We start from the raw sequence: 24,368 nt of genomic DNA, 5'->3' as shown, positions 1-24,368 counted from the left end.
TCCAATCTTGGTTTTCATTCGTTAACTTGAGCTCATCTCAAACTACAATGTCCAAATTTACGCCAAGTCCCATTTACCTGTCACCTTTGCTTGCTGACCTATGTTGGCTCCTGGATAAACAGTGCTTCAATTTTTAAATTAACCATTTAGCGTAGCGCTATTACAGTGCCAGTGACCCGGGTTCATATCCGGCCACTGTCTGTAAGGAGTTTGTACGTTCTCCGTGACTGTGTGGGTTTCCTCTGGGTGCTCCGGTTTTCTCCCACATTCCAAAAGACATACAGGTTAGGAGTTGTGGGCATGCTGTGTTGGCGCTGGAAGAGTGGCGACACTTGTGGGCTGCCCTCAGTATGTTCTCGGTAATGCAAAAAGACTCATTTCACTGTGTGTTTCGATGTACGTGTGACTAATAAATAAATATCCTATCTTATCCCATCCCTTTGACCTTCTTTGTCTCTCTAACTGTCTGGAGATCTGTGCTTCTTTAATTATGGATTTATGCTCATCCCTGAATTTAATCATTTCTTCATTAGAGGGCCATATTTCCTGATGCCAAAGTGAATTGACTGCAGATCTCTACCTAAAACTCTGTCTCTCAACTACCCTTTAAACCTTATGGACACTTCTTAAAATCAACATCTTTACCAAGCTTTTGGTCATTTGCCCTCTCATGCAGCTTGGCATCAATTTTTTTTGTGTGATAAAATGTTTTGGGTGTTTTGCTACAGAATAGATGCTGTGTAATTGTTTTTTTATATATAAAGATGACTGGTAGAGGGGCTTCAGCAGGAAGCTTTAGAGCTAAGGGCCTTGGCAACTTAAAAGCACAACCATCAATGCTGCACGAGTTAGAGTTGGGAATGCTCGAGGGCAGAGCTGGGGAGCAGAAAATTTTGGATTATTTGGGCTGGAAGAAATTGCGATAGGAAAGGGTTGGGTTAAGAAGAGGTTAAAAAACAAGGCTGAGAAAGAAAACTGAGATAATTCTTAATCAGGAGGAAAAGAAGGTCAGTTGGCATAGTTGCAGTGGATAAACTGCACTTGTGTAAATTAGGACAGGCAGCTGAGTTTTGGCTGTTGTCAAATTTACAAAGTAAAAAGGCAGGGGATTGTCCAGGAGTATGTTGGAATGGTCAAATCTAGAAGTAACCAAGAAATGAAGAGGGTTTCAGCAGCAGTTGAGCAGAGGCAGGGACAGTAAGGTGATATTAAGACAAAGTGGGATTTTGTGTGCCTGCTCCTCCCTCAATGCCAAATGAAATGGGCGGTCTTGGTGATGCTGAGAATATGTGTTCCAAAGCTTAGGGTTTGCCCAGGTCAAGAGAGTCTGCTTCAACTTAAGACATTTTCTTGGGAGGGAATGACATCAAAGGCTACAAGATGATGTTTGTGGTGAAGACAAGAGTGAAAACTTCAGTCTTGCCAACATTTATTTGAGGAAATTGCTCACTAAGAACAGATGAGCAGTTTGACAATTTAGAAACAGTGAATGAGTTGGCAGAGGTAGTGGTAAGATAGAACTGGATGTCATCAGCATTCATCTGCAAACAAGAATGGCATTTTTGCATATTATTGCTCAGAGGCATTATGTAGTTGAACACATAGGAGTGGACTTTGGGGCACACAAGAGGTAACTGTGATAGAATGGGAAGAGAAGCCAGACAGGTAATTCTCGAGTGATAACTGGATAAGTAAGAATGGACTCACCCAAATTTTCTCCCATTCAATTAAGAGGTACTGGAATTGTACGGTTTAGTCAACAATGTCAAATGCTGTAGCAAGGAGGACAAGGAAAGATTGGTCAACCTTGTATATCTGCAAAGATTGTTATTTGCAACTTCAGTTATTTCATCATTTTATCATATTGCAAACTTTATATTAATGAAATAATCTTTTCTATTCAGCATTGTTTCACAGATGGACTTAAAACTATTGGAGTGCCGTCCGAATCTGAATTGCACCAAGTGGAGCCATCAACTGGCCAGCAAGTATGGAACTCGGAAGGTGGTAGTATGTGGCAAGTGACTGATATGACCCGCTTGCGTCGGTTTCTCTGTTTTGGTTCTGAGGGTGGGACGTACACCACCAATGAGGAAAAGCTTGGAAAAGAAAATGCTCAGGCAATATTGAGATTGATAGAAGAAGGTAAAGGGACTGAAGTCGTCCAGGAGATAAAGACATTTGGTATTGAGGGAAGAGTGGCTACGCAAGATCCTACTTTGTTCGCTTTGGCTCTTTGCACACAATGCTCAGATATTTCTACAAAGCAAGCTGCCTACAAAGCTCTGGCTGAAATCTGTCGCATTCCAACCCATCTATTCACATATATTCAGTTTAGAAAGGATCTCAGTGGAGGAATGAAATGCGGTATCTGGGGAAGAGCCCTGAGGAAAGCAGTGGCAAACTGGTACAACAGTAAAGATGGGATGTCTATCGCTATGGCCGTTACAAAATATAAGCGAAGAGCAGGATGGTCACACAAAGATTTACTTCGGTTGTCACATCTGAAACCAGCTAATGAAGGTCAGTACCACAGAGTCATAGAGATATACAGCACAGAAACAGGCCCTTTGGCCCAACTCGACCATGCTGACCAAGTTGCCTACCTGAGCTAGTCCAATTTGCTTGTGTTTGGCCCATATCCCTCTAAACCATTCCTATTCACGTACCTGTCCGAATATCTCTTAAACGTCGTAACTGTACCTGCGTCTACCACTTTTGGCTGCTTGTTCGATACACCCACCATCCTCTGTGTGAAAACTGGACCCTGAAGTCCCCTTTAAATCTTTCCCCTCTCACCTTAAATCTATGGCCTCTAGTTTTAGACTCACCTACCTTAAGGAAAAACACTGTGACCATTCACCTTATCTATGTCCCTTATGACTTTAGCCTCAGCCTCCTACTCTCCAGGGAAAATAGTCCAAGCCTATCCAGCTTCTCCTTATAAGGTAAGATTTCTTTATTAGTCACATGTACATCGAAACACACAGTGAAATGCATCTTTTGCGTAGAGTGTTCTGGGGGCAGCCCGCAAGTGTCGCCACGCTTCTGGTGCCAACATAGCATGCCCACAACTTCCTAACCCGTACGTCTTTGGAATGTGGGAGGAAACCGGAGCACCCAGGGGAAACCCACGCAGACACGGGAAGAATGTACAAACTCCTTACAGAAAGCGGCCAGAATTGAACCTGGGTCGCTGGCACTGTAAAAGTGTTACGCTAACCGCTACGCTACCGTGCCTCATAAGTCAAGTTCTCCACTCCTGTAGCATCCTTGTGAATCTTTTCTGCACCCTTTCCAGCTTAATAACATCCTTCCTATAGCTAGGCGACCAGAACTACACACAATGGTCTCACCAACATCTTGTACAGTTGTAACATGATATCTCTACTCTTGTACTCAGTGCCCTGACCGATGAAGGCAACCATGCCTGATGCCTTCTTCACCACCTTGTCTACCTGTCTCTCCACTTTCAGGGAACTATATACCTAAATCCCTAGGTCTCTCTGTTCTACAAAACTCTCCTTCCATTTACCGTGTAAGTCCTGCCTGGTTTAACTTAACAAAATGCAACACTTCACACTTGTCCAAGATAAATTCCATCTGCCATTTCCTTGGCCCACTTTCCCAGTTGATCTAGTTCCTAATGAAATCTTAAATAATTTTCTTCTCTGTCCACTATACCACCAATTTTGGTGTCATCCACAAAATTATTATCATTATTGTGTAGCTACCATTTATCCAGACTCATCAACTTTTTGCTAAAAGCAGCAAGTTATCAGTGGTAAATTTGCACGCATTGTATATAGTATGTACCTTCCACAGGCACTTGATGACAATTGAATTGCCTAAACCAGCATTTTAGTTGAATTTAGCTAACTTGTACGCTGGGGAGTGATATCCTAAGCTGTGCTACCTCTCCTTATATCACCAGAGGATTGGAATGAATGTCATTGAAATTTTCATTAAAATGATTATTTCTTCTAAAATACTAAAATGTGAATTAAAGTTGTGGTTAAAAGCAATTGATGGATCATGCCTACCTACGACATATTTAGATTAGATTTGGCTGAATAACATAAAGCACCATTCGTCATAATTGCTCTTCATTCCAAGATAGTCCTGGATGGTGGAAATAATCATGAAATTCTTCTTAATCCTATCTTTAATCTTCTCAACCTTTACCTCAAAAAACGAGTACAAGGTATTTTGTCAATAATGTCAAGAACATGTCATGTGTTGCCCCTGCCACTACCCTTCCTTCTGCTGGCCAACAGAGACAAACTTAATGTTCCTTCCACCACTAGTGCCAAACTCTCAGCCTTCTCTAGTATAAAAACAGAAATAATGGAAACATTTAGCACATCAGGCAGCAAATGTGGAAAGAAAAACAAAGTTAACATTTCAGGTCAATGACCTTTCATCAAACCATCAACCTGAAATCTTAACTCAGTTTTTATCTCCTTAGATGCTGACTTGCTGAATGTTTCCCGCAGCTTCTGCCCAGCATCTGCAGTATTTTGCATTTGCAGCTTTCTCGAGTTTCGTACATTTCCCCTTATGCTCTCACCAACTTTGTCCTGTACGTGAGCTCCTGCTCCCTCAATCCTATTCCTGTTAAATTAATGATTTGCCTGCCCCTATGCTGGCTGACATTGTTAATGTTTCTTTCTCCTTGGGTACTGCCACCTTCTTCTCTAAATTGCCATCATTGTCCCTCTCATAAAAACTAACCCATGACCCTTGCATTTCTGCACACTATTAATTCCTCTTCCTTTCTGCAGTTCTTCAATGTATCATGAGCAGCTGAATTCATGTTCATCTTACCTGGATCTTGTTTAAATACCATCAATGGGGTTTCTGCCCCTGCATAACTCCAAAACAATACTGATCAAAGTTACCAATGACATCCTCTGTGATTGTGGCTATAGCTATCTATCTCTCCTTATGCTTCTCAGCTTGCCTGCAACTTCTGACCTCATTGCCCTCCACTGATTTGTTTCCACTGTCAATTGGCTGGATGGAAACGCACTTCTCTGATGATGTTCTTACCTATCTGATTGCATCCAAAGAGTCACTGGAAATGTTTGGTTCCCATGTCCCCACCAATACTCTGGTGACAGTGCATATTTTGTCCCCACCACTTCCTATTTCTCATCTATATGCTTGGCAACTTCACCTGAAGACATGGCATCAGTTTTCACATATACATAGATGCTATCTAGTTTTATATCACCACCAGCTTTATTGACATCTCCCCTATCTAAATTCCCAAATCAACACCAAACATTGGATAAGGATGAATTTTCTTCCACTATAACCATTTATCTCAAGTTCTGTCACTGGTTCCATTTCCTAACCTCTATCCATCACACTTCATTTTCACTGTCTGAAACTGAACCACGCTGTTGACAGTCTTGGTGTCATATTTGATCCTGGGCCTACTTTTGGATCTCGTGCCCAGGTAATTGCGAAGACCACATATGTCCACCTCCCTAATGTCACATGACTCTGCTTCTGCCTCAGTTCATCTGCTGCTGAATCCCTCATTGCTGCCTTTTGTTACCTCTTAGACTTAACAATTCCACCCTATTCCTGTCAGACCGTCCTTTTATTCTACAAACTTGGATAGGAGAGTTTTGAATGACTTTTATTCTAATTTGCACCATGCTCATTTACTTATTAATCTGTACTTGCCAAGCTTTATCAGCTCTTCGATAACAACATAATTTTAAAATTCTTACCTCCAATTGCAAATTCCTCCGAGGACTCTTCCCTTTTAATTTCTATAATCCATTCTATGCCTTTTACTCTCCCCGACATCTGTACTTCCAACTGTAGCTTCTTGAGCATCCTTGAATTTAATTGCTCCAGCATCGGTGGCCAGACCTTCGGCTGCCAATGTCCTGTGCTCTGAGATTCATCTTTAAACCATCTGGTCCTTCACCCCTCTTTTTTTCAAGGCAATTTTTATGATCTGTCCCTTAAATGTTTTTTGTCATCTGTGCTATCTCCTTTTTTGTTTGATAATGCTCACAAGAAATGCTTTGAGACACTTTCCTATGTTAAACATGCTGAATAAGTAGAAGTTGCTATTGAATCAATGCAAGCTTACCACTTGAAACTTGACCATCTTCTTTAACCAATCAATATGTCAGTTTCAGGTACCTTTTCTCCCTCATTTCTGTGACGATTGCAGATTGTTTTTTAATTGACCCCATCTATAACATTTTCTATTCCTTTGTTCTGTTGTTTTCCATAATATAATCTCTAAAAAATTTAAATGTTTTGGAGTCATTTTCCTTTTATTCTATAACTTTGTGGTATTTTCCAGATCATTATCCTTCCAAATTCCAGGAAAGGTAGGAGGGTGCAGAGTTGAGGTTACAGCCAGATCAGCCAGGATCTTATTGAATGGGGTAGCAGGCTTGATGCTGTTATGAATGATCTGCTGTAGTTTGGCTCTAAAAAGCAAATGGTGTGTGGATAGTTTAAAAGGTGCTGGGCTCTGTTCCACTTTCTTTTAAGAATGTTTGGTTTGTGTGTATATATGTGAATTTAAAACTAACAAAACATGAACTGCAACTATAAGAGCTTGATTTTTGCTATTGGAGTAGCAGTGGCAGCACGGTGGCTTAGCGGTTAGCGTGACGCTATTACAGCGCCAGCGATCGGGGTTCGATTCCCATTGCTGTCTGTAAGGAGTTTGTACATTTTCCCGTGTCTGCGTGGGTTTCCTCCAGGTGCTCTGGTTTCCTCCCACATTACAAAGACGTACTGGTAGGTTAATTTGGGTTTAAAATGGGCGGCACGGACTTGTTGGGCCGGAAGGGCCTGTTACTACGCTGTAAATAAAATTAAACTTCTTTCATAAATTCCTGATTTGATGCTTCAATGATGACACCAATAGGTGACCATGGGAAAAACTAGAACCTTTCTTAATAAAACGTAGTTATTTTTGACTGTGCAACTCTGAGTGAATTAAAAGGGCAGGACTGTTTGCAACTATGGCTCGTATTTGAACAACTTGTCAGTAGTAATTACTAAAGTAAGGTTTGCACTTACATACTCTATTGTGTTAGAAATGTTTAAATCGTATCAATTTATCATCCTGAGAAAGATGAGGCTTCATTCTTTTAAACTTCTTGCCATTTTTATAATGGCCTGGCATTTGCAGTGAAATGCCAGCAGTTCCATACATAACTGTCATCAGTCCCCTGTGAAATTGCCACCTAGTTTTATATTCCCACGTATGTGTGCATAAATGCATTTGTTGTGAATTTGCTGGCTATTCTTTGGAAGCCTTTTCCCAGCTGCATTCTGACATTGGGCTCCTTATGGAATCCAGTGGTGGAGCATGATCAGAATATTCAGTTTTTGACAGATTTTGGAGTCAACTGAGTTGGGGTGTGGGTTAGTTATCTGCTTTTCTCGGCTGTGTTATCGCACAGGGCTCATTTTACATCTCCCAAGTCCTTGCCACTGAGGATTACACTGGCAATCCATAGGAACTTAGCACTGGTAGAACCCCCAGTGGCATTCACAACAGGAAGGAAATTTAACCCAATTCTTGTCACATAAACTTTTCAGTTTTATCTTCTGACTATGTGACTTAATTTGGTGGGGTGGGGGGGGGGGGTGGAATTACAATTTAAACTTTTCATGCTTAGCTTCACTGATTTGTGCATGATTTTGAATCTCTACTCTTATTTGACTGTTGGCTATGGATGGTTTGGTGCTGAGAGAAAGAATTGTGGTGAGTTATATACTGAAATTGCTTTGGTGTTCTTTGTACTCTTGTGAAGGTCTCTGGACAAGATCACCTCATTTGACTGAGTAAAAAGGAGATGTGGGCATAACTGGATGATTTGGTAGGAAGCTAGCAGTATGTTTCTAGTCTTCTGAGAATTTAATCAGAAAGTAATTTCAGCTAAATTGTATTTAATTAATAATAAAATAAATATAATTGAAAGAGCCATCTCCTTAATTTGGATCAGTGAATCTTTTGTGCTTCTCTTCCAAGGCAGTTCCCTGGGGTCCTTTCTCCACTCTACTTTGGGTTCTGAGATGATGAGACTTGCAGACTCCCTCCGGTGGGGCAGGAGATGCATGATGAGGTGGGAGGATGGGTAGTTAGGGAAGTGAGAGGTTCCACTAATTGTGCAGGACTGCTTTGTGCTCCATACAAAGGGACATCTGGTTTACAATACCACGTCAAATGCTCCTCTTTCTCCATTTTGAGTGGTCACACACTAGGGATTCTTACGAGTGAGTTGGGTTGTTATACTTCTTGCAAGATAGATTTCAGAACATCTTCAATCATTTCCCACTTCAATCTGGTAATCTTTTCCCATGAAGGAGCTTGGAGTAGAGTGTCTCTTTCAGGAGTTTGATTGCAGGTCTGCAAACAATGTGACCTGCCCATAAGAGCCAACTGATTGTATTTTGGGCTTTAATGCTAGAACTGTTGTCCTGGAAGAGGATATGATGTTGGTTTGCTTATCTTATCAGTTGATTTGGAGGATTTTGTGGAGAGAGCATTAGCGGTGTTTCTCCAGTGCCTGCTGTTGATGTTCCATCTTCAGAGGTGATACCATCTGCTCTCAAGGCCTTGTTATTTTTCATTTGGTAATTGGCCTTTTTGGCTTCTTGTCACCTTGGCAGCAGTGAGGCTGGACCGGATAGTTTGGTGCAGGATGGAATCAAAGACCGGATCATGATTGAGGAGGTGTGCAGTTGTTGACTGACTCTCTATCCTCAATAAGCTGTCTTCTGTCCTTGGTTATTGGGGTTGGGTCCACATTTCAAGAAGTAACTTAAGTATGTACTGTATTTAAGTGTACAATTCAATTTGTTATGTTGGCCACCTTAAAGATACAGTTGAAATGCAATGAACAAAGTGAAATTATAAATGGACTTGTCTGCAAAATGCAGGCAAATTTTAAAAAAACATCTTGGGCTGAATCAATTTTCTTTTTTTTTTGGTGAAATTTTGACTTGAAGAAGACAGAGCAACTTTAACTTACGATGAATTGCAGTAGGTATAGATTCACTGCATATTAAATTGATCCAAAAATGTTGTGAGTGAAGGTGGAGAATGGCATTTTAAACCAATATGCTGTTTTCTAGATCTCACTCTGGTCACCAAGTATATTATGAAGGGTTGGAAAGAAGTTGAAGAAGCATATAAGGATAAGGAAAACTCAGATGGAATTCAGCAATTGTTGAAGTACTTCGAAGCTTTAGAGAGGGTAAAAATGACCCAGGATGAACAGGAGGTTGCTCAATTGATTGAGGAGTACAGGCTGGTCAGAGAGCACCTACTGACTAATCACCTGAAGTCACGGGAGGTGAGTGAAAAAATGCTTTGTTTCTTGGTGAATAAAAATAAAGTCCAAATATATTTTTTATACAGCTGATATTTGTAGAGCATCTATTTGTAGAATATATATGAATCCAAATAAGAAATTCCTATTTCCTTTCCTTTTCAATATTTTTATTAATTCCAAATAAAAAATACAAAGTACATGAAACAAAGGAAAAAACAAAATGTTACAAAATAGATTGTATTGAATCACACTTGAAATCACAATGTTTCATATTAATAAACAAAAATGATAACTAATTAGTATTAATAAATTGGAATCATTTTATTATAAAAAAAATCTAACCCATTACCAAAACCAAAGCTGTTTGATTTAAAAAAAACCCTAAAGACATAATAGTATTGGCCAATATCTGTACTTTAAGCACCAAATCAGTGGTTTTGAAAGTAGTTCAAAAAAGGTCCCCATAATACTTGAAAGTTCAGAATAGATCCAGAAATAGAGCAGCGGGTCTTCTCTAAGTTTAGGTATGACATAACATCTCATAACCGCTGAGCATGAGTGGAGGGAGTAATTTCCTTCCATTTAAGCAATACAGCCCTCCTGGCTATAAGAGAAATGAAGGCCAATATGTATAAGTCGGAAGACTCCAGAATTATATCTTTTTCTCCAACAATCCCAAATAATAGTTAAAGGATTTGGCTTAAAATTTATGTTAAAAAGCACGGAAAAGGTTTGAAATACCTTTTTTCGATATTTGCAAATTAGAGATTTTCTCCGATCTCAAGTACATACTTTCCCTGTAAGTCCTGATAAGGACATACTAGATGTAATTTTTAAGTTGAAGCCTTTTTATGATGGTTCAATATCTAAGATTTATGGTAGGTTATCAGGAATGAATAAGGTTCCTTTAGACAAAATTAAAAATGCTTGGGAACATGATCTGCAGATTTCAGTTTCTGATGAAACTTGGAATCAAATTTTTAAACTGGTTAATGCTTCATCATTATGTGCACATCACTCCCTCCTTCAGTTTAAAGTGGTCCATAGAGCTCACCTGTCCAAAGACAAGTTATCGCGTTTCTATTCTGATATATCTCCTTATTGTGATAAATGCAATGATGGAGAGGCTTCTTTAATTCATATGTTTTGGTCATGTCCGAGTCTGGAAGAATACTGGATAGAGGTATTTCAAACCTTTTCCGTACTTTTTAAAATAAATTTTAAGCCAAATCCTTTTTCCTTTCCAAGTCGTATTGTCTATTGTACAAAAAGCACCCCAATTGAGTTAATTGCTTTCATGTAGGACAGTATCTTAGAGAAGTTGCTCATTTGCATTTTCTCTTGCCTTCTCTTAATTCATTATAATACTTGAGCAGTAGAAGAATTGATGATGCTGGCCAATTATTGAATGTAGACTTCGAACATCAGTCAGTTATGAATTATACTTAATTGTAATTACTTGCACATAAGCACAATCCAGGCCCATGCTGGTAAGATGCTACTGGGGGGAAAAAGACAGGATATATTTATTATCTGAAAATGAATGTATAATTTACATGTTTTTTAAAGTTCTCCAATATATGAATTCTGTAAGTCATTTCTTTGGATATCTCAAGAGATCAGGTGGATAGAATTCTATTTTGTGCATTTTGCTTAATACAACATCACAAATTGCTTCCAGCATCAGTGTCAAACCTGTAACCGTTAACCTGGTTGCAAACTGCTCTCCAGATAAAATCTGTAACAATATTACAGCCCTCTGTGTTTTTATGATTTGTGTTTCAAATGAACCTAGAACAAACAAAGAGTAACCATTAAAATTTAATGAGTGAATGCACCCACATTTTCTCTCCCCTTTGACTCCCCATTTCCCTATAGCTGCAATAGTATCACTGAATATGGTACATTTATGTTGAGTGCATACATTCACTGTATAACAACTTGAAGATGTAATGTACAATATTGGAATATAGATGTAATTACATTATTGTTGTGTTTGAATGAATTTGGAGATTTGTGTTTTTAGCAGAACAGTATTTTTGCTTTATTTTCTTAGGTGTGGAAGGCATTACTGAAGGATATGCCTATTATTGCAATTCTCAAAAATTTAGGGAAGATGACTACAGATTCCATCCTTAAGCCAGGAAGTGAAGAGGTTACCATGTTGTGTGAAAGGTTAAAAAATGAGACTGTGTTAAAGAAGGTATGGTTCTATATCTAAAAATATTTTATCTTTCAAATGTTATTGGTCAGACCAATTCAATCTGCCTCCAGTCAGATCTGATAAAAGAACTCCTAATCAAAGCAAATTACTCTGTGATATTTTCCTCTGATTAAGCCACTTTGTTGTATGGAAATGCATGCATTTCTGTCTTTTACAGTTGATGCTCTCAGTACATGCAATATGCTTACTTCATAGGATGTACCTAAGTATCACAGTAAATTACATTGCTATTGTATACATTTACTCAAATGAACAGCTGAAAAGTAGGTTTGTGGGTTGGCATTATTAAACCAACGCCCTTTTAGGCGTGTTCATATGATATTCAAATTTGTAACCAAAATTTTTCAATAAATCATCATCACTAAAACAGATCATCTGATCAGTATCTCATTGTTGTTGTGGGTCCTTTTGTGTGCAAACAAATTGCCATGTTACCTATATTATAGCAGTTCAAAATGGAGTTTGGATATAAAGTGCTTTGGAATATCCCAAGGTCAGGTAATAACAATGGCAGTACAGCTGCAAATAATTTTTATTCTTCTGATCCCATCAATGTTTTAGGCAACGTCTTGGGAAAATGTAATTTGGCAACTGGTTCCAATATTAACTGTCTAATTATCATGTTCTTGGTAAAACAACCATCAAATTTTAGACTACTTTGCAGCAGAAATGTAACTTTTTAGCTATATATTTGATTTCTTTTCATGAATGTTTGGCTTGTTGAGGTGGGGATATTAATGCTGGCAACTGGGAATGTATATGTGAGTAGCAACACTGTAAAGAAGTGCTTCCTTGACCCCATCATAATATTTCCTCAATATGCCTTCAAATATTCATAATGTATATGAGATTTCCATTTCCCATATCTCCTTTTGTGACATTGTCTAAAATTGGCATTTTGCCAGCAAACGTTGGCTGTTTTGTACAGTGGGAATGTGTACTTATCGGTATGGACACTCATTTGTTTTTGTTCTTAACCCACCCAGATCTTGGAGATCAATATCTAAATTTCAGAGCTGAATTAGAATCGAATTAATGTTTTAGGAAATTTTCTTTTCACCTGTTTTTGTCGAAACTACTGAATCATTTTAGAGGTTCTGTAAACTAGTGCCTTCATTGCTCAAATATTCCAACAAATAGCTATTTTTCATTGATTCAGCAAGACATTAATCAAAAGAGTCAGCTATGGGGATTAATGCACATATCACATGCTGGAATCAAGAATATGAACTGTTTTATGAATTTATTCATTTCATTTGCATTCTTTAGCCTGGGGATACTCAAGATGACTTAAATACCACCTCCCCCCTGCCATAACCCATGAGAAAATTAAAATTTAAATAACACTGGTCATTTTTTTCTTCAAGGCAAATTAGTGCCCTATTTCTTTGTCTTCTCCTGTTGTAATTTTTTTTTAATGCTTTTGCAAGTTTTTTTTTCCTCCTCCCATGATCCTTTCCCGAAGGCAGTGACTCCAGTTAGAACACAGTTCTATAGCTGCTGCCAGCCCTCTTGTTTGCTCTGTTCCGGCCAGTCTTCATACATGAACACACAGAGTGAATGTCTGTAAATTGACGTGATCATTACAGGCAACATGACTGAGTTTAATCTCGTTCTTCCTTGGCATCCATAAAGCAGCAGCAATCTGGGCAGTTGTCAAAATATTACCTGACTCTGTATCAAACATGGATATATTTAACCTGATCTGTATAACTCTACCATGCCAGGTGGTTGTTTCATCCACTGAACCATCAGGGTAACTCGCTTAATGTTAATTGTTCCTTAATTTCAATATTCCTTAAACATTGAAATAAAAACAGAAAATGCTGGGAATAGTAGGTCAGGAAGAACCTACGCAGAGAGGTGCAGAGTTAATGTTTCAGGTTAATGATCTCTCATCAGAACTTGAAAAGTGAGAGAACAAGTGTGTTTCATGTTGCAGAGAGGAAGAGAGAAGGGGACTACAAGGAGACTACTTGTAAAGGTGTGAAGATCAAGATTGTCTTGATAACATGGAAGTGTAAATAAAAGATGATATAGAAAGCATTTTAGAGGAAAACAAAACATCAATGCTGGAGCTTTTCGATGCAGAACACAGCAGTTGCTGCAAACGTGAAATAAGATGAAACTGGAAATACTCAGCAGATCAGGTAGCATTCGTAGAAAGGGAAAAGCTGTGTTAATGTTTGCAGATGGATGGCCTGCATCAGAACTGGTCAGTTCTGAGGTTCCGGGCATCTGTCCTTCTCCATTCGTTCCCACACAGGCACCTATCTTTGGCCTTCTACACAATTCTAACAAAGTCCAACATAAGATGAAGGAACAGCACCTCATCTTCTATCTTGGCACATTAACTAATGTACTTGAGCTGAGAATCTGGTGCTGCATGAAAATTTAGATCAGGGTCGTATTAGAGCTCAGTCTGTAATCAAATATTCCATTGATTTTCATTGCTGAAGTGCACATATGAACACTGGTCCCTGGACTGAAATATTGGGCACTGGTAGAGCTCGAAAACCAGACTTCAATATGAGTGGTAATCAGTCCAGGAAAAGACAAAAGATAAGAGAAGAATATTGGGCAAGTAAAAATTACAGTTCTGAATTCTGTCAAAGACATATTCTTGTCAATAATCTATTGCCCTTTGACTTCTAGGCACGAATCCATCCATTTCACATTTTGGTGGCTCTTGAAACGTACAAAACAGGAAAAGGAATCCGGGGAAAACTAAAGTGGATCCCCAATCCAGAAATTTTAGTAGCACTAAATCAGGCATTTTATAAAGCTTTTAAGGTAATAATAAATTGTCAGATTCTAACCTTAAATCAGCCACATTTTGTGAAATAGTAATTATTTGAATTTATTTTGGTTTGGCTTTTACAGAATATAGAACCAACGGGAAAGCACTTTGTATTGGCTTTGGATGTAAGCTCTTCAATGTGCAGCCAGGTTCTAGGATGCAGAGCTCTTTGTGCCTACAGTGTTGCAGCAGTTATGTCAATGGTAAGCTGCGTTCACAAACCAAATCTTGCTTTAGTGATTTGTAGATTTTTGTTGCTGTTCATGAAATTATTTCACTACAAACCTTTGCATTAAGACTTTCCATTTTTATCCTGCATTGGAATAAAGCTTAAGGTATTGTTTAAAAACATTTTTGTTAAAAATGGCCAGCAGTGGGCATTCCTACATAATTCCTCACAATATAATTTATATATGCTTTTGGAAGAGAAAATACTACTTTTATTTTCTTTATCTTCAACAATTTAGCCAGCTTGAGGAAACTGGAAATAGTGACGTGGCAGATTCATTCTCTTCAGCTTCTGTTATTTAACCAGCTACGTGGTCTTGTTCAATCATAGCTATCTATACTTGAAGTAACTGCATTCCATCATCCCTATATCTATTTTGTTACATTTATTCTGTACTCTTTCCATGTTTTCACATCCAGAAGTATTGTACACAAAATTGAACACATTACTCCAGTTTGGCTAGCGTTACCCTAATCTTCTGGGTTTTATGTATTATATCTCTAATTATAAAAGCCAGATTCTCATTTGTTTTAACTGTTTTGTTTACCTGTTCTGGTAATTTCATTGAAATGTGCACTAATACATTGATTACTTTTTTTTAGGTTGTTACACAAACAGAAACCAATTCTACAATTGTTGCCTTTTCTAATGAAATGGTTCCATTACATATCACTTCAGAGATGGCACTGGATGAAGTATTAGCTGTGATGCATGCGGTAATTTTCTTTAAACAACAAAATCAGTTTTCATAGCTTCTGTCTTTTTTTCCTTGTTATCAGTAATGCAGAGCTCGCTGGTGCATGTACAAAAAAGTTGGTAGCTTTTGGTAATTTTTGCTCCCTAAGTTTTATATGCTAATAATGACAAGAATGCTTAAAAGATTATTTCAGAAATTGTTTAAGGAACATATCATGGTTATCAACATTAACCCTTTCTTAAAATTAAGTTGTTAAAAATTACTTTGTTATATACAAATTTCCACTATTTCAATTGTTCAAGCCTTACTTTCCTTCATTCAGCTCAGTTGCAAACAGCCTCTGCCTTTTGATGGAGTGCTGGGTGCCAAAATTGGATGAAGAATTATGTTTTTGCAGAAATCCTGGCAAATGCTGCACACATGCTGTGTCTGTTATTACTGTATGAAATTCCTCAGAAATCCTTTTCAAACTTGAAATCCAGGGCAGTGTTTTTCTCCCACTAATAACTTTGAATTTCTGTTTTCATTTAATTAATATCTTCAAATGTTCCCACTAATGTTACCTCAAGAAAATAGTAATAAAATAAAAATAAACTGATATTAGTCTCTTTATTGATATAACATTGCAGATTATTTGACCACTTTCAACAGGTTCCATTTGGTTCTACTGACTGCGCTCTTCCCATGTTATGGGCCATTAAGACAAAAACTGTTGCAGATGTGTTCATTGTCTTTACTGATAATGAAACCTATTATGGAAACATTCATCCTGTAGAAGCTTTAAGAGAATACAGAAAGGTGAGAGAATTCAAAATAATATGTATTTATACAAGGATGGTAAAGTTAGATTAAGGAAAATTTTAGAAGTCTAAAACTCTTATAACCTGCAATATTATTAGTACTATGCCTCAATTCCTCTTTGTGGAATTGCCAAGGTGCCAGCTTCTTAGCTTGAACTTTGTTTGGCTGTCATGGATTTGTGGTCATCAGTTATCAAATGGTAATCCTCTTGCATAGTGGTATAAAATAGGATTGCGCTTCACTGTTATAATCTTCGCACATGGATTGGCTGGAACATAAGAAATAGGAGCAAGCCTATTTGGCCCGTTGAGCCTACTCCACTATTCAATAAGATAGTGGCTGATCTGGCCGTGGGCTCAGCTCCACCTACCTGCCTTTTCCCCATAACCCTTAATTTCCCTAGTATGCAAAAATCTATGTAACTGTGTCTTAAATATATTTAATGAGGTAACCTCTACTGCTTCCCTGGGCAGAGAATTCCACAGATTTACTACTCTCTGGGAAAAGCAGCTCCTCCTCATCTCCGTCCTAAATCTTCTCCACCGAATCTTGAGGCTATGTCCCCTAGTTATTGTCTCACCAACCAGTGGAAACAACCTTCCTGCCTCTATCTTGTCAATCCCTTTCATAGTTTCATATGTTTCTGTAATATCTCCTCTCATTCTTCTGAATTCCAGTGAGTATTGTCCCAGATAACTCAATCTCTCCTCATAGGCTAACCACCTCCCACCAACCCCCCCCCCCCAATCTCTGGAATCAACCTGGTGAAACTCCTCTGCACCGCCACCAAAGCCAGTATATCTTTTCTCAAGTAAGGAGACCAGAACTGCACGCAGTACTCCAGGTGCAGCTTCACCAGTACCCTGTACAGTTGCAGCATAACCTCTCTGCCCTTAAATTTAATCCCTCTAGCAATGAAGGTCAACGTTCCATTCGCTTTCTTGATAGCCTGTTGCATCTGCAAACCAACCTTTTGTGATTCATGCACCAGCACTCCCAAGTCCCTCTGCACAACAACATGCTGCAATCATTCACCATTTAAATAGTAATCTGATCTTCTATTTTTCCTTCCAAAGTGGATGACCTCACATTTACCAACATTGTCTATTAAGCTCAAGATGACCAAAAGCCTTTGGAGAAGGGTTCTTTTGTGCTTAGTAGATGGAAACACTACTGTGGTAAAGGGGTTAATGTTGTTTGGATTGGAGATGGATAATTGTACAATGAAATATTTTGTAATTGTCAAAGAAAAAAATAGCAACATGTTTTTGGCTCCATACAAATTGCAGTATTTAGGAGATCCTGCAGTATCAAGCCCTTGTCACAGCGGCCAGAGCTTCCAACCAGCTATCTTCCAAGGGACTCTAGTTTCCATTTGGCCACATCCACACTTCTTGACTTCCTACTCAGCTGCTTTCAGAATCCCTGTCCCTCCTCTTGTGCACCTTCGAGTCATGCTGCTGCCCACCCAATCTAAGTCCATGGACTGGGTTGCTTCTGCAACACACCCCATAAACCAGGCCAATTACATCCATGGATTGGAACAATGAACATTACTGAATCGAGGGTTGTGTATTCGGGAGCTGGGATGGGGGAGGAAAGTTGCTGAGGTAAAACATTCCAGCAATTTTCCTCCCCTAACACCCCACATTTGGCCTCCCTGCAAATAATTAAAGCAAATAGCATAATAAAGAGAAATGGGAGTGGCCCATTCAGCCTTGATGCCTGTTATCTCATTCAAGAAGAACATGGTTGATCTTTTACTTCTGTTCCACTTTCATGCACTAATCCCATATTTCTTGAATCTCTTACCCAAAAATCTATCCATTTCTATCTTAAATGAACTCAACTACTGACCCTTCACAGCCTTTTTGGGTATAGAATTCCAAAACTTCCTCCATTGTCAAAGCTCTTAAAGGACCCCACAAAGATAGCTCTCCTTAGACAATGTGTAATGAACATTCTGACGCTGCAGTGTCCACAGTGTATGGACAGCCTTGAAGTCCACCCTATGTAATGCCTGCGAAGAGGTTCTTGCTTTCTGTACCAAGGAGAAACTGAACTAGTTGGTGGCAAAAACCAGGAGATCAAGGAGCTAATCAATGACAAATGCAGACATTCCTGGATAGGAAGCACTTCCCACTTTTGGAGAAAAGATGATGCCTGCAGGGATACTCAGCAATGGTATAAATACTACTTCAAAGGCATAAGGCAATAGTGTGAGGCATCAAGTTTAGGCAAGTTTCTAAAAAGACATTTGAACATGAATTGCCAGAAAGCCAAATTGTATAGAAATAACGTGAAAACAACTGTGCCCAATTGTGGTTGTATTTATATTGTGAATAAGAAATAATATGAATAAAATAATAATTCTGTTGCAGCAGTATCTCATGCTTATTTGAAGAAATATTGCCCAAATCGTTCTACAATATAAATAACAAAAAGAGTAGCAGTTCCTTAGTCAATATGGAACATCTTCAACCTCCAGAAATCTGTTGATCATCCTTTTTTTGTTGCAGAAAATGGGCATTCCAGCCAAACTGGTTGTCTGTGGACTGGGTTCGAACAGTTTCGCCATTGCTGACCCAGATGACAGAGGCATGATGGATGTCTGTGGTTTTGACGCTGGGGCTCTGGAAGTCATTCGTAACTTCGCGTTAGATTTGATTTAAATTTTGGAAGTAAACACCACTAAATTATCTAGTTCACAGAGTAATTATGTGCGAGGTTTCTAGGATGGCTGAATAGCAGACTCTCATTATGGGTTGCTAGTTTCTTAGTTGTGTGCCTGTTTGATTTAACGGAAGATTGTAAACGGTATATGTAATTGAACTTTAAGCCTGTTCTGCCACAGCAAATTATTTTAACTATAGAGTGCTTTTGACTTCCTGCTGTCAAGGCATTTGTAACATTAACTAGAGACATCCTAGAGGAGTTAGGGTATAACCAAAGTTGTGCTCTACATTTTTTTCAGTGAGTTTACAAGAAGAACACTGTTTAATTGTATTTCTTTGTTGTGAACAGGCTGGCAAGAAATAAGACGTTCGTATCGTGGTGGATTAAGTTTTTGAGAGGTATCAGGTTACAGGAATATTCTGAGAAATCTTTTTTAGCATATTGTGCTCTTTCTAATTCTTTCAATAACATCTACCTGAAAAGGAATAATGTAGACATGAAAGCGAAAGTGGGAACATAGTAAGCCTGAGTTTATTGTGGGTGGATTGTGCTGAATAAAGTTGAATTCAAAAGGCAGATTTGTGCTTTGCCAGTACTTTTGGAAGTTTCTAATCTTTCAGTTGTCAGAAGAACAAAAGTTGTTTTTCAACACAGCATATATAGTACATTCCACAAAATTAGATTCCAATTATCATTCACCAAAAATTACCATAGGTGTTAGATTTTTGCTGATCCTATCAAAGCATGATGTAGAAAAGAGCATGCTGGAGATGTGTTGAAGATTAATGTAACTCATTGAGATTAGGTTCATGATTAAATCTATTTTGCAGGTGTTACAGCTGTGTTGCAAGTAACAATTGTTAAAATAAACTGCAGATGGTTAATCCAATCAGTTTGAAGTGTAGAGTCAATACCACATGGTTGCAAGGCTGTATATAAGGCGAACCATTGGTGATGAAGATCACTTTGCTAATCTGATCACACCTTTATGATTCTGAAGATCTTTTACAGCTCAGAATCTTACCAAGCTTTGCATTTTAAACAAAATCGTGCTCTTTCTGAAAAATTTATTTCAATAGAATATTTAAATTATCCCTATGAAGAATCTTCAAGAAAAACTTTTGGTTGAGTGCAATTCATTTGCTTTCAGGAAAATTTATCTTACTGGTTTAAGATAGTGTAAACTGTTCAGTATATGTTCTCTAGCTGTGAATGGGAATTCCAAACACTAAAGTGATTTCTTTTAAAGAATGGAATATTACATTAGCAATGTTAGGTATGTAGATCAGAAGCAAGGAGTGTGAGAGAGAGAACAGGTTACAGGAAAATGGGATTGATGTGATTGTGCTGACAGCTGGGATAGACTCGATGGGCTAAATGGTCTTTACTTTAGTCTGAGGAAAGATGAAACTATGCTAACGTTCCATGTAGTGAAAATTAGGTTGGAAAGATTTTGACATATTTTAACTAATGTAAACTGTGGAAAAGTTAATCTGACCAAAACATGAAAATACTGATGATAACACAATTCTTTTTTAGATTCTTGTTAAAGTATAGCTCTGTTCTTTAGCGTTATCTTCCCTTCGAAAATTATTTCCTTTTGTTTGGAATCCTGATTTCCCCTACCTATGTCTTACTCAAGTGACCATTAGTCATATTGTAATAATATTTCTGGGCAAGTTGTTTGAACAGGAGCATGACAAGCAAACTTGCCCTGATCTGATAATTGTACAAGCAGTTATAGCAACTGTTACTGAGTAACACTCTTGCAGTCAACGAAGGTGACTGAGTGTGGAAACTCAGTGGTGCTGTTGCAACTTCCTCTCGTGAATGTATGTGTATCAGATCAGGATAGGTTCAGACCTGGAAAAGAAACAACTGAGGCTTCAATTTCCTGTAATGCTAAGTACTGTCCAGGTAAATTAGGTAGAACTAATTAGATAGAAACCTTAACAGAAATTAAGGGGACCAAAAGTTGACAAACTCCTTGGCTCTTGAATTTAAATCCAAGGACTTTTAAAGATATGGTAAATGTGCTGGTTTTGTTCTTCCAGAAGATGTAAGATTCTACAATAGTTTTTATGAATTGGAAGATAGTAACTTTAACCTATTCAAGAAAGGCAGGGAATGCAAAAACAGGGAAACTGGGCTAGTTAGTTTTGCATCCATTTAGGGAAAATGATGGAATCTGTTATCAGGGATATTGGGACAGAGCACATGGAAAATATAAATATGGTTCTATGAAAGTGAAAGTAGGTTGAAACCAAAATCTGCTGGGAATTTTTGAGGTACAAACAATCATATGATGTATATGGATTTTTAAAAGACAGTCAAGTGCACGCAAGATTTTGTTTCACGAGATGAGAATGTTGTATTGGCATGGATCGTAGATTGGTTAATAGATGGGAAATGGAGCAGAAATGAATGGATCATTTTCAGAAAGGCAATGTGTAACCATTTTGATTCCACAAAGTTCAGTGCTTGACTGTTTGGACCAAGTGTTTGTTTCCAGTTTGTCTTGGCATTTAGGCAGGCTTTTAGGAGGTTGCAGATACAGTGATGGTATATAATGTAGAGAAATGATTAGGCAAGAAGGTGAAAAATGGAGTATAGCCTATTAAGTTAGGACATTGATTAGAAGAATTCAACAGCATTTTTCATACATTTGAAAAATGACTAAATGTTGCAGGGGAAATGGGGTGCAAAGGTAAGGAGGTCTAGCTACAATTGTAAAGATCTTCACTGAGACCATAACTAGTGTATTTTGAATGGTTTTGGTCTCTCTGACAAAAGAATCTTAAAGAGCTGCTCCAAAGGTGCTTAAAAGGGCTGCTCCAAAAGTTCACCAGATTGATTCCTGGAATGAGTGGGCAATTTTAGATAATTTGAGACTCTGGCCCATGTACTCCAGAGTGTAGAAGACTAGGACACAAGGTTCTTGGGGTATCTAAAATTGCAGAGATAGTTTCCCTCACTTGGAGAGTGGAGAACCAGTGGACATAGTTTCAGGATAAAAGGTCAACTGTTTAGTACTGAGGCATGACTTCATTTAGAATTGGGCATCTTTGGAATTCTCTGTTCCAGGGGAGTTCTAGGTACCTAGTCAATGAGCATACTCAGTAATGAGATGGTTAAATTTTAGATAGTAAAAGAATCAACAGATATAGGGATAGGGTGGGAAAGTGTAAATGATTAAAAAGTTCATCCATAATCTTGTTGCATGAACAAAGCAAGCCTGGAAGGGCTGTACAGTCTGTTCGTGCTTCCACTCCCTGTATTTTATATCTTTTGTCATTAATTGCATTTGCATTTATTTGAAGGCCAACAATTAGGAAGATGACATGGAAGATTTTCCATGCAAGTTGAAGGCAAATATCTAAACTGGTGGTTTTTAGAAGATGATCTGAAAATTAACTCAAGTATGACCCCTTATTATCTCAGTTACAGATGCAGCAACCCAACAGAGGTCAACTTTATGAATTGACATTTTGGGTCATCAGATTGAACCTGGTCCTGAAGACCGGTACTTAATTTGCTGAAATTCTACATCGGTTTTTAGTTTTCCAAAATGACAATTTAATAGCTATTGCTTGGATTTCACTTGCAAACTGAAGGACATTGAATTAAAGTTAATTAACAACAAATGGAAGTGCAGCAACAGAGGGCTGTCATTATCAATATGAAAAATATGCTTGTGTTTGCATTAATTTTTGTAGGTTTTGGAAGTTGATTGTTGTGGACTCCAATGTAAAAGTATATGTCTGTACATAATGCATTCCATAGAAACTCTCAGGTATTTGTATGTTTTGAAGTCTGTGATATTTTAGTCAGGATCTTTACATTCATCAGCCAAAATTAAGACGTAGGCATTTGGGAATTTGGCTGCTTTCTGGAGAACTTACAGACTGCTTTTGAATCTTGACTCAGTCACAAAGAATAACTTCCATTTATTTGCACCTTTAACATAGTAGTAAAGTCCAATGATGCTTTAACAGACACTGCATATTTTTTTGAAATTGGAAATATTGAGGTTGTGGCAAAAGTTGGTCTTGAACTCTGTTACTACAATTTACTTTTACACAATACAAATCATTGTTTTTTTTCCCTCTGGTCTGTTTTAATGGCTGCTCAGCTATCTTTATAGCAGTCTGTGATCTATTGTATTTGTACAGATACACAGTATAGTTTTTATTTTTCTCTTTGTACTTCATATTTATTTGCTTTCATATGCAACAGATTTTATATGAACATTCCAACTCATCTGCTTTTGTCTGTCTACCTTGCATTTGTTTGCATGTATCCCTGTGTGCCACTTAAATTTGTAGTTTTATATATTTTCCATTCCACATTTATCTTTTATTGGCTGCCTGATTTCTGCTGAACAAAGTTACACTACAGAGGAATAACTATGTTTTTAAAATGCAGCTAAAAAAAATTGGAAATACAAATTCTATCTTATACTTGGCAATATTCTAAAGCTGATCAAAGAAACAAATAAAATATTAAAATTCTTCAGGTTGCTATGGCCAAACAACACAATGTAACATTTGCCACTGTCTAGGAAGCTAATATCCCGCACGTACAATAAAGTGCACGTTGTTAATTATTCTGCACTAAACACATCTGTCGTCTTTGCCAATTCTTTTGATATAAAATGTGTTAATTGTACTATGCCTTTCACATTGCCTAGAAAATGTAACATTGTGAAACTGTAATTTAATATGTTTAATGTCTCCAGGCAAAGTAACCTTTATCTTTCTAGCCAACTTAAAGTGGAGTCAATGGTACCTCAATATGACCCAACAAATCATTTAAATTATTGTACCAAACAATGCTGGAGGACAGATTTTTTTATATAGATTGTAGAATTAATTTTGTCACTTTTAAAATCTGTAACATGTAATTTGATTAAAACAGACATTTTTACTGACAAGAGTTTTCACTGAAACTCTGCATATTGAGTTAAAAGCTATTGAAGTCATGATCAACCTATTGCTGTTGTATGCAAATACGTTTCTCAAAATTTTGGATTTGTATCCATCTTTATGAGCCCAATATTATCTAGAAGGTAATATTGGCAATCTAAAACTGGTTACTGTTGTCTACTTTCTAGAGCTGCTCTCTCCGTAGGGGTTGAATGTCGCCACTTGAAAAGGCGATTAATCACTAACATCACATGTCAAACTAAACATAATGCTGTGTGAAATATGAATGTTACTGTTAACTGCCTTTACATTCACTATATGCATTCAATTGTTTTTATATTTAATCCAGTTGAAATAAAGTGCTAAAATAATATTTAATAGTATGACAATTAATATCTTTCATATGTTTGATTTTCTCCCTCATGAACACTGCCTGAGCAGTTGCACAGACAGTTTACCATGTTCTGGAATTTTATTGTGACTACTTTTTAAATCCAGAAGTTCATAAAACTGGTCATAGGGAGAGATTAAAAGCTCTTTGGTGGTGAGATAGTCCTCCATACTAAGGCGAGGGGAAAAAAAGGGGTGTTATTTGTTTTCATAATTTATGAACAAATCTTGCCACTGAGTCCAAGTGGATGCATTTTAATTTTGCTAGTTTATTCCACAAGCGATGATGAACAAGGA

The 24,368-nt window shown here is 37.8% G+C and overlaps 1 protein-coding gene across 3 annotated transcripts in view; it reads left to right on the top strand.

The window, feature by feature from the left end:
• Positions 1-24,045, top strand: part of ro60 (Ro60, Y RNA binding protein) — a 33,146-nt gene extending 9,101 nt beyond the window's left edge. Inside the window, exons 2-10 of one of the 3 annotated variants that reach the window (XM_052011071.1) lie at positions 1,905-2,523; positions 9,130-9,350; positions 11,386-11,532; positions 14,209-14,346; positions 14,437-14,556; positions 15,185-15,298; positions 15,931-16,077; positions 18,600-18,761; positions 22,198-24,045. In XM_052011071.1, coding sequence (XP_051867031.1) covers positions 1,905-2,523; positions 9,130-9,350; positions 11,386-11,532; positions 14,209-14,346; positions 14,437-14,556; positions 15,185-15,298; positions 15,931-16,077; positions 18,600-18,752 — 1,659 coding nt within the window. In that variant the 3' untranslated portion in view covers positions 18,753-18,761; positions 22,198-24,045. Of the gene's footprint in view, positions 1-1,904; positions 2,524-9,129; positions 9,351-11,385; positions 11,533-14,208; positions 14,347-14,436; positions 14,557-15,184; positions 15,299-15,930; positions 16,078-18,599 lie in introns of those variants that run through there. The other 2 variants (XM_052011070.1, XM_052011072.1) reach the window with 2 other exon arrangements.
• The last annotated feature ends 323 nt before the right edge of the window (positions 24,046-24,368 follow it).

Source organism: Pristis pectinata, chromosome 3, assembly GCF_009764475.1.
Source record: "Pristis pectinata isolate sPriPec2 chromosome 3, sPriPec2.1.pri, whole genome shotgun sequence".
Lineage (NCBI taxonomy): Eukaryota > Metazoa > Chordata > Chondrichthyes > Rhinopristiformes > Pristidae > Pristis > Pristis pectinata.
The sequence above is the reverse complement of the archived record's forward strand: the minus strand, read 5'-3'. Positions and strand labels throughout refer to the sequence as shown.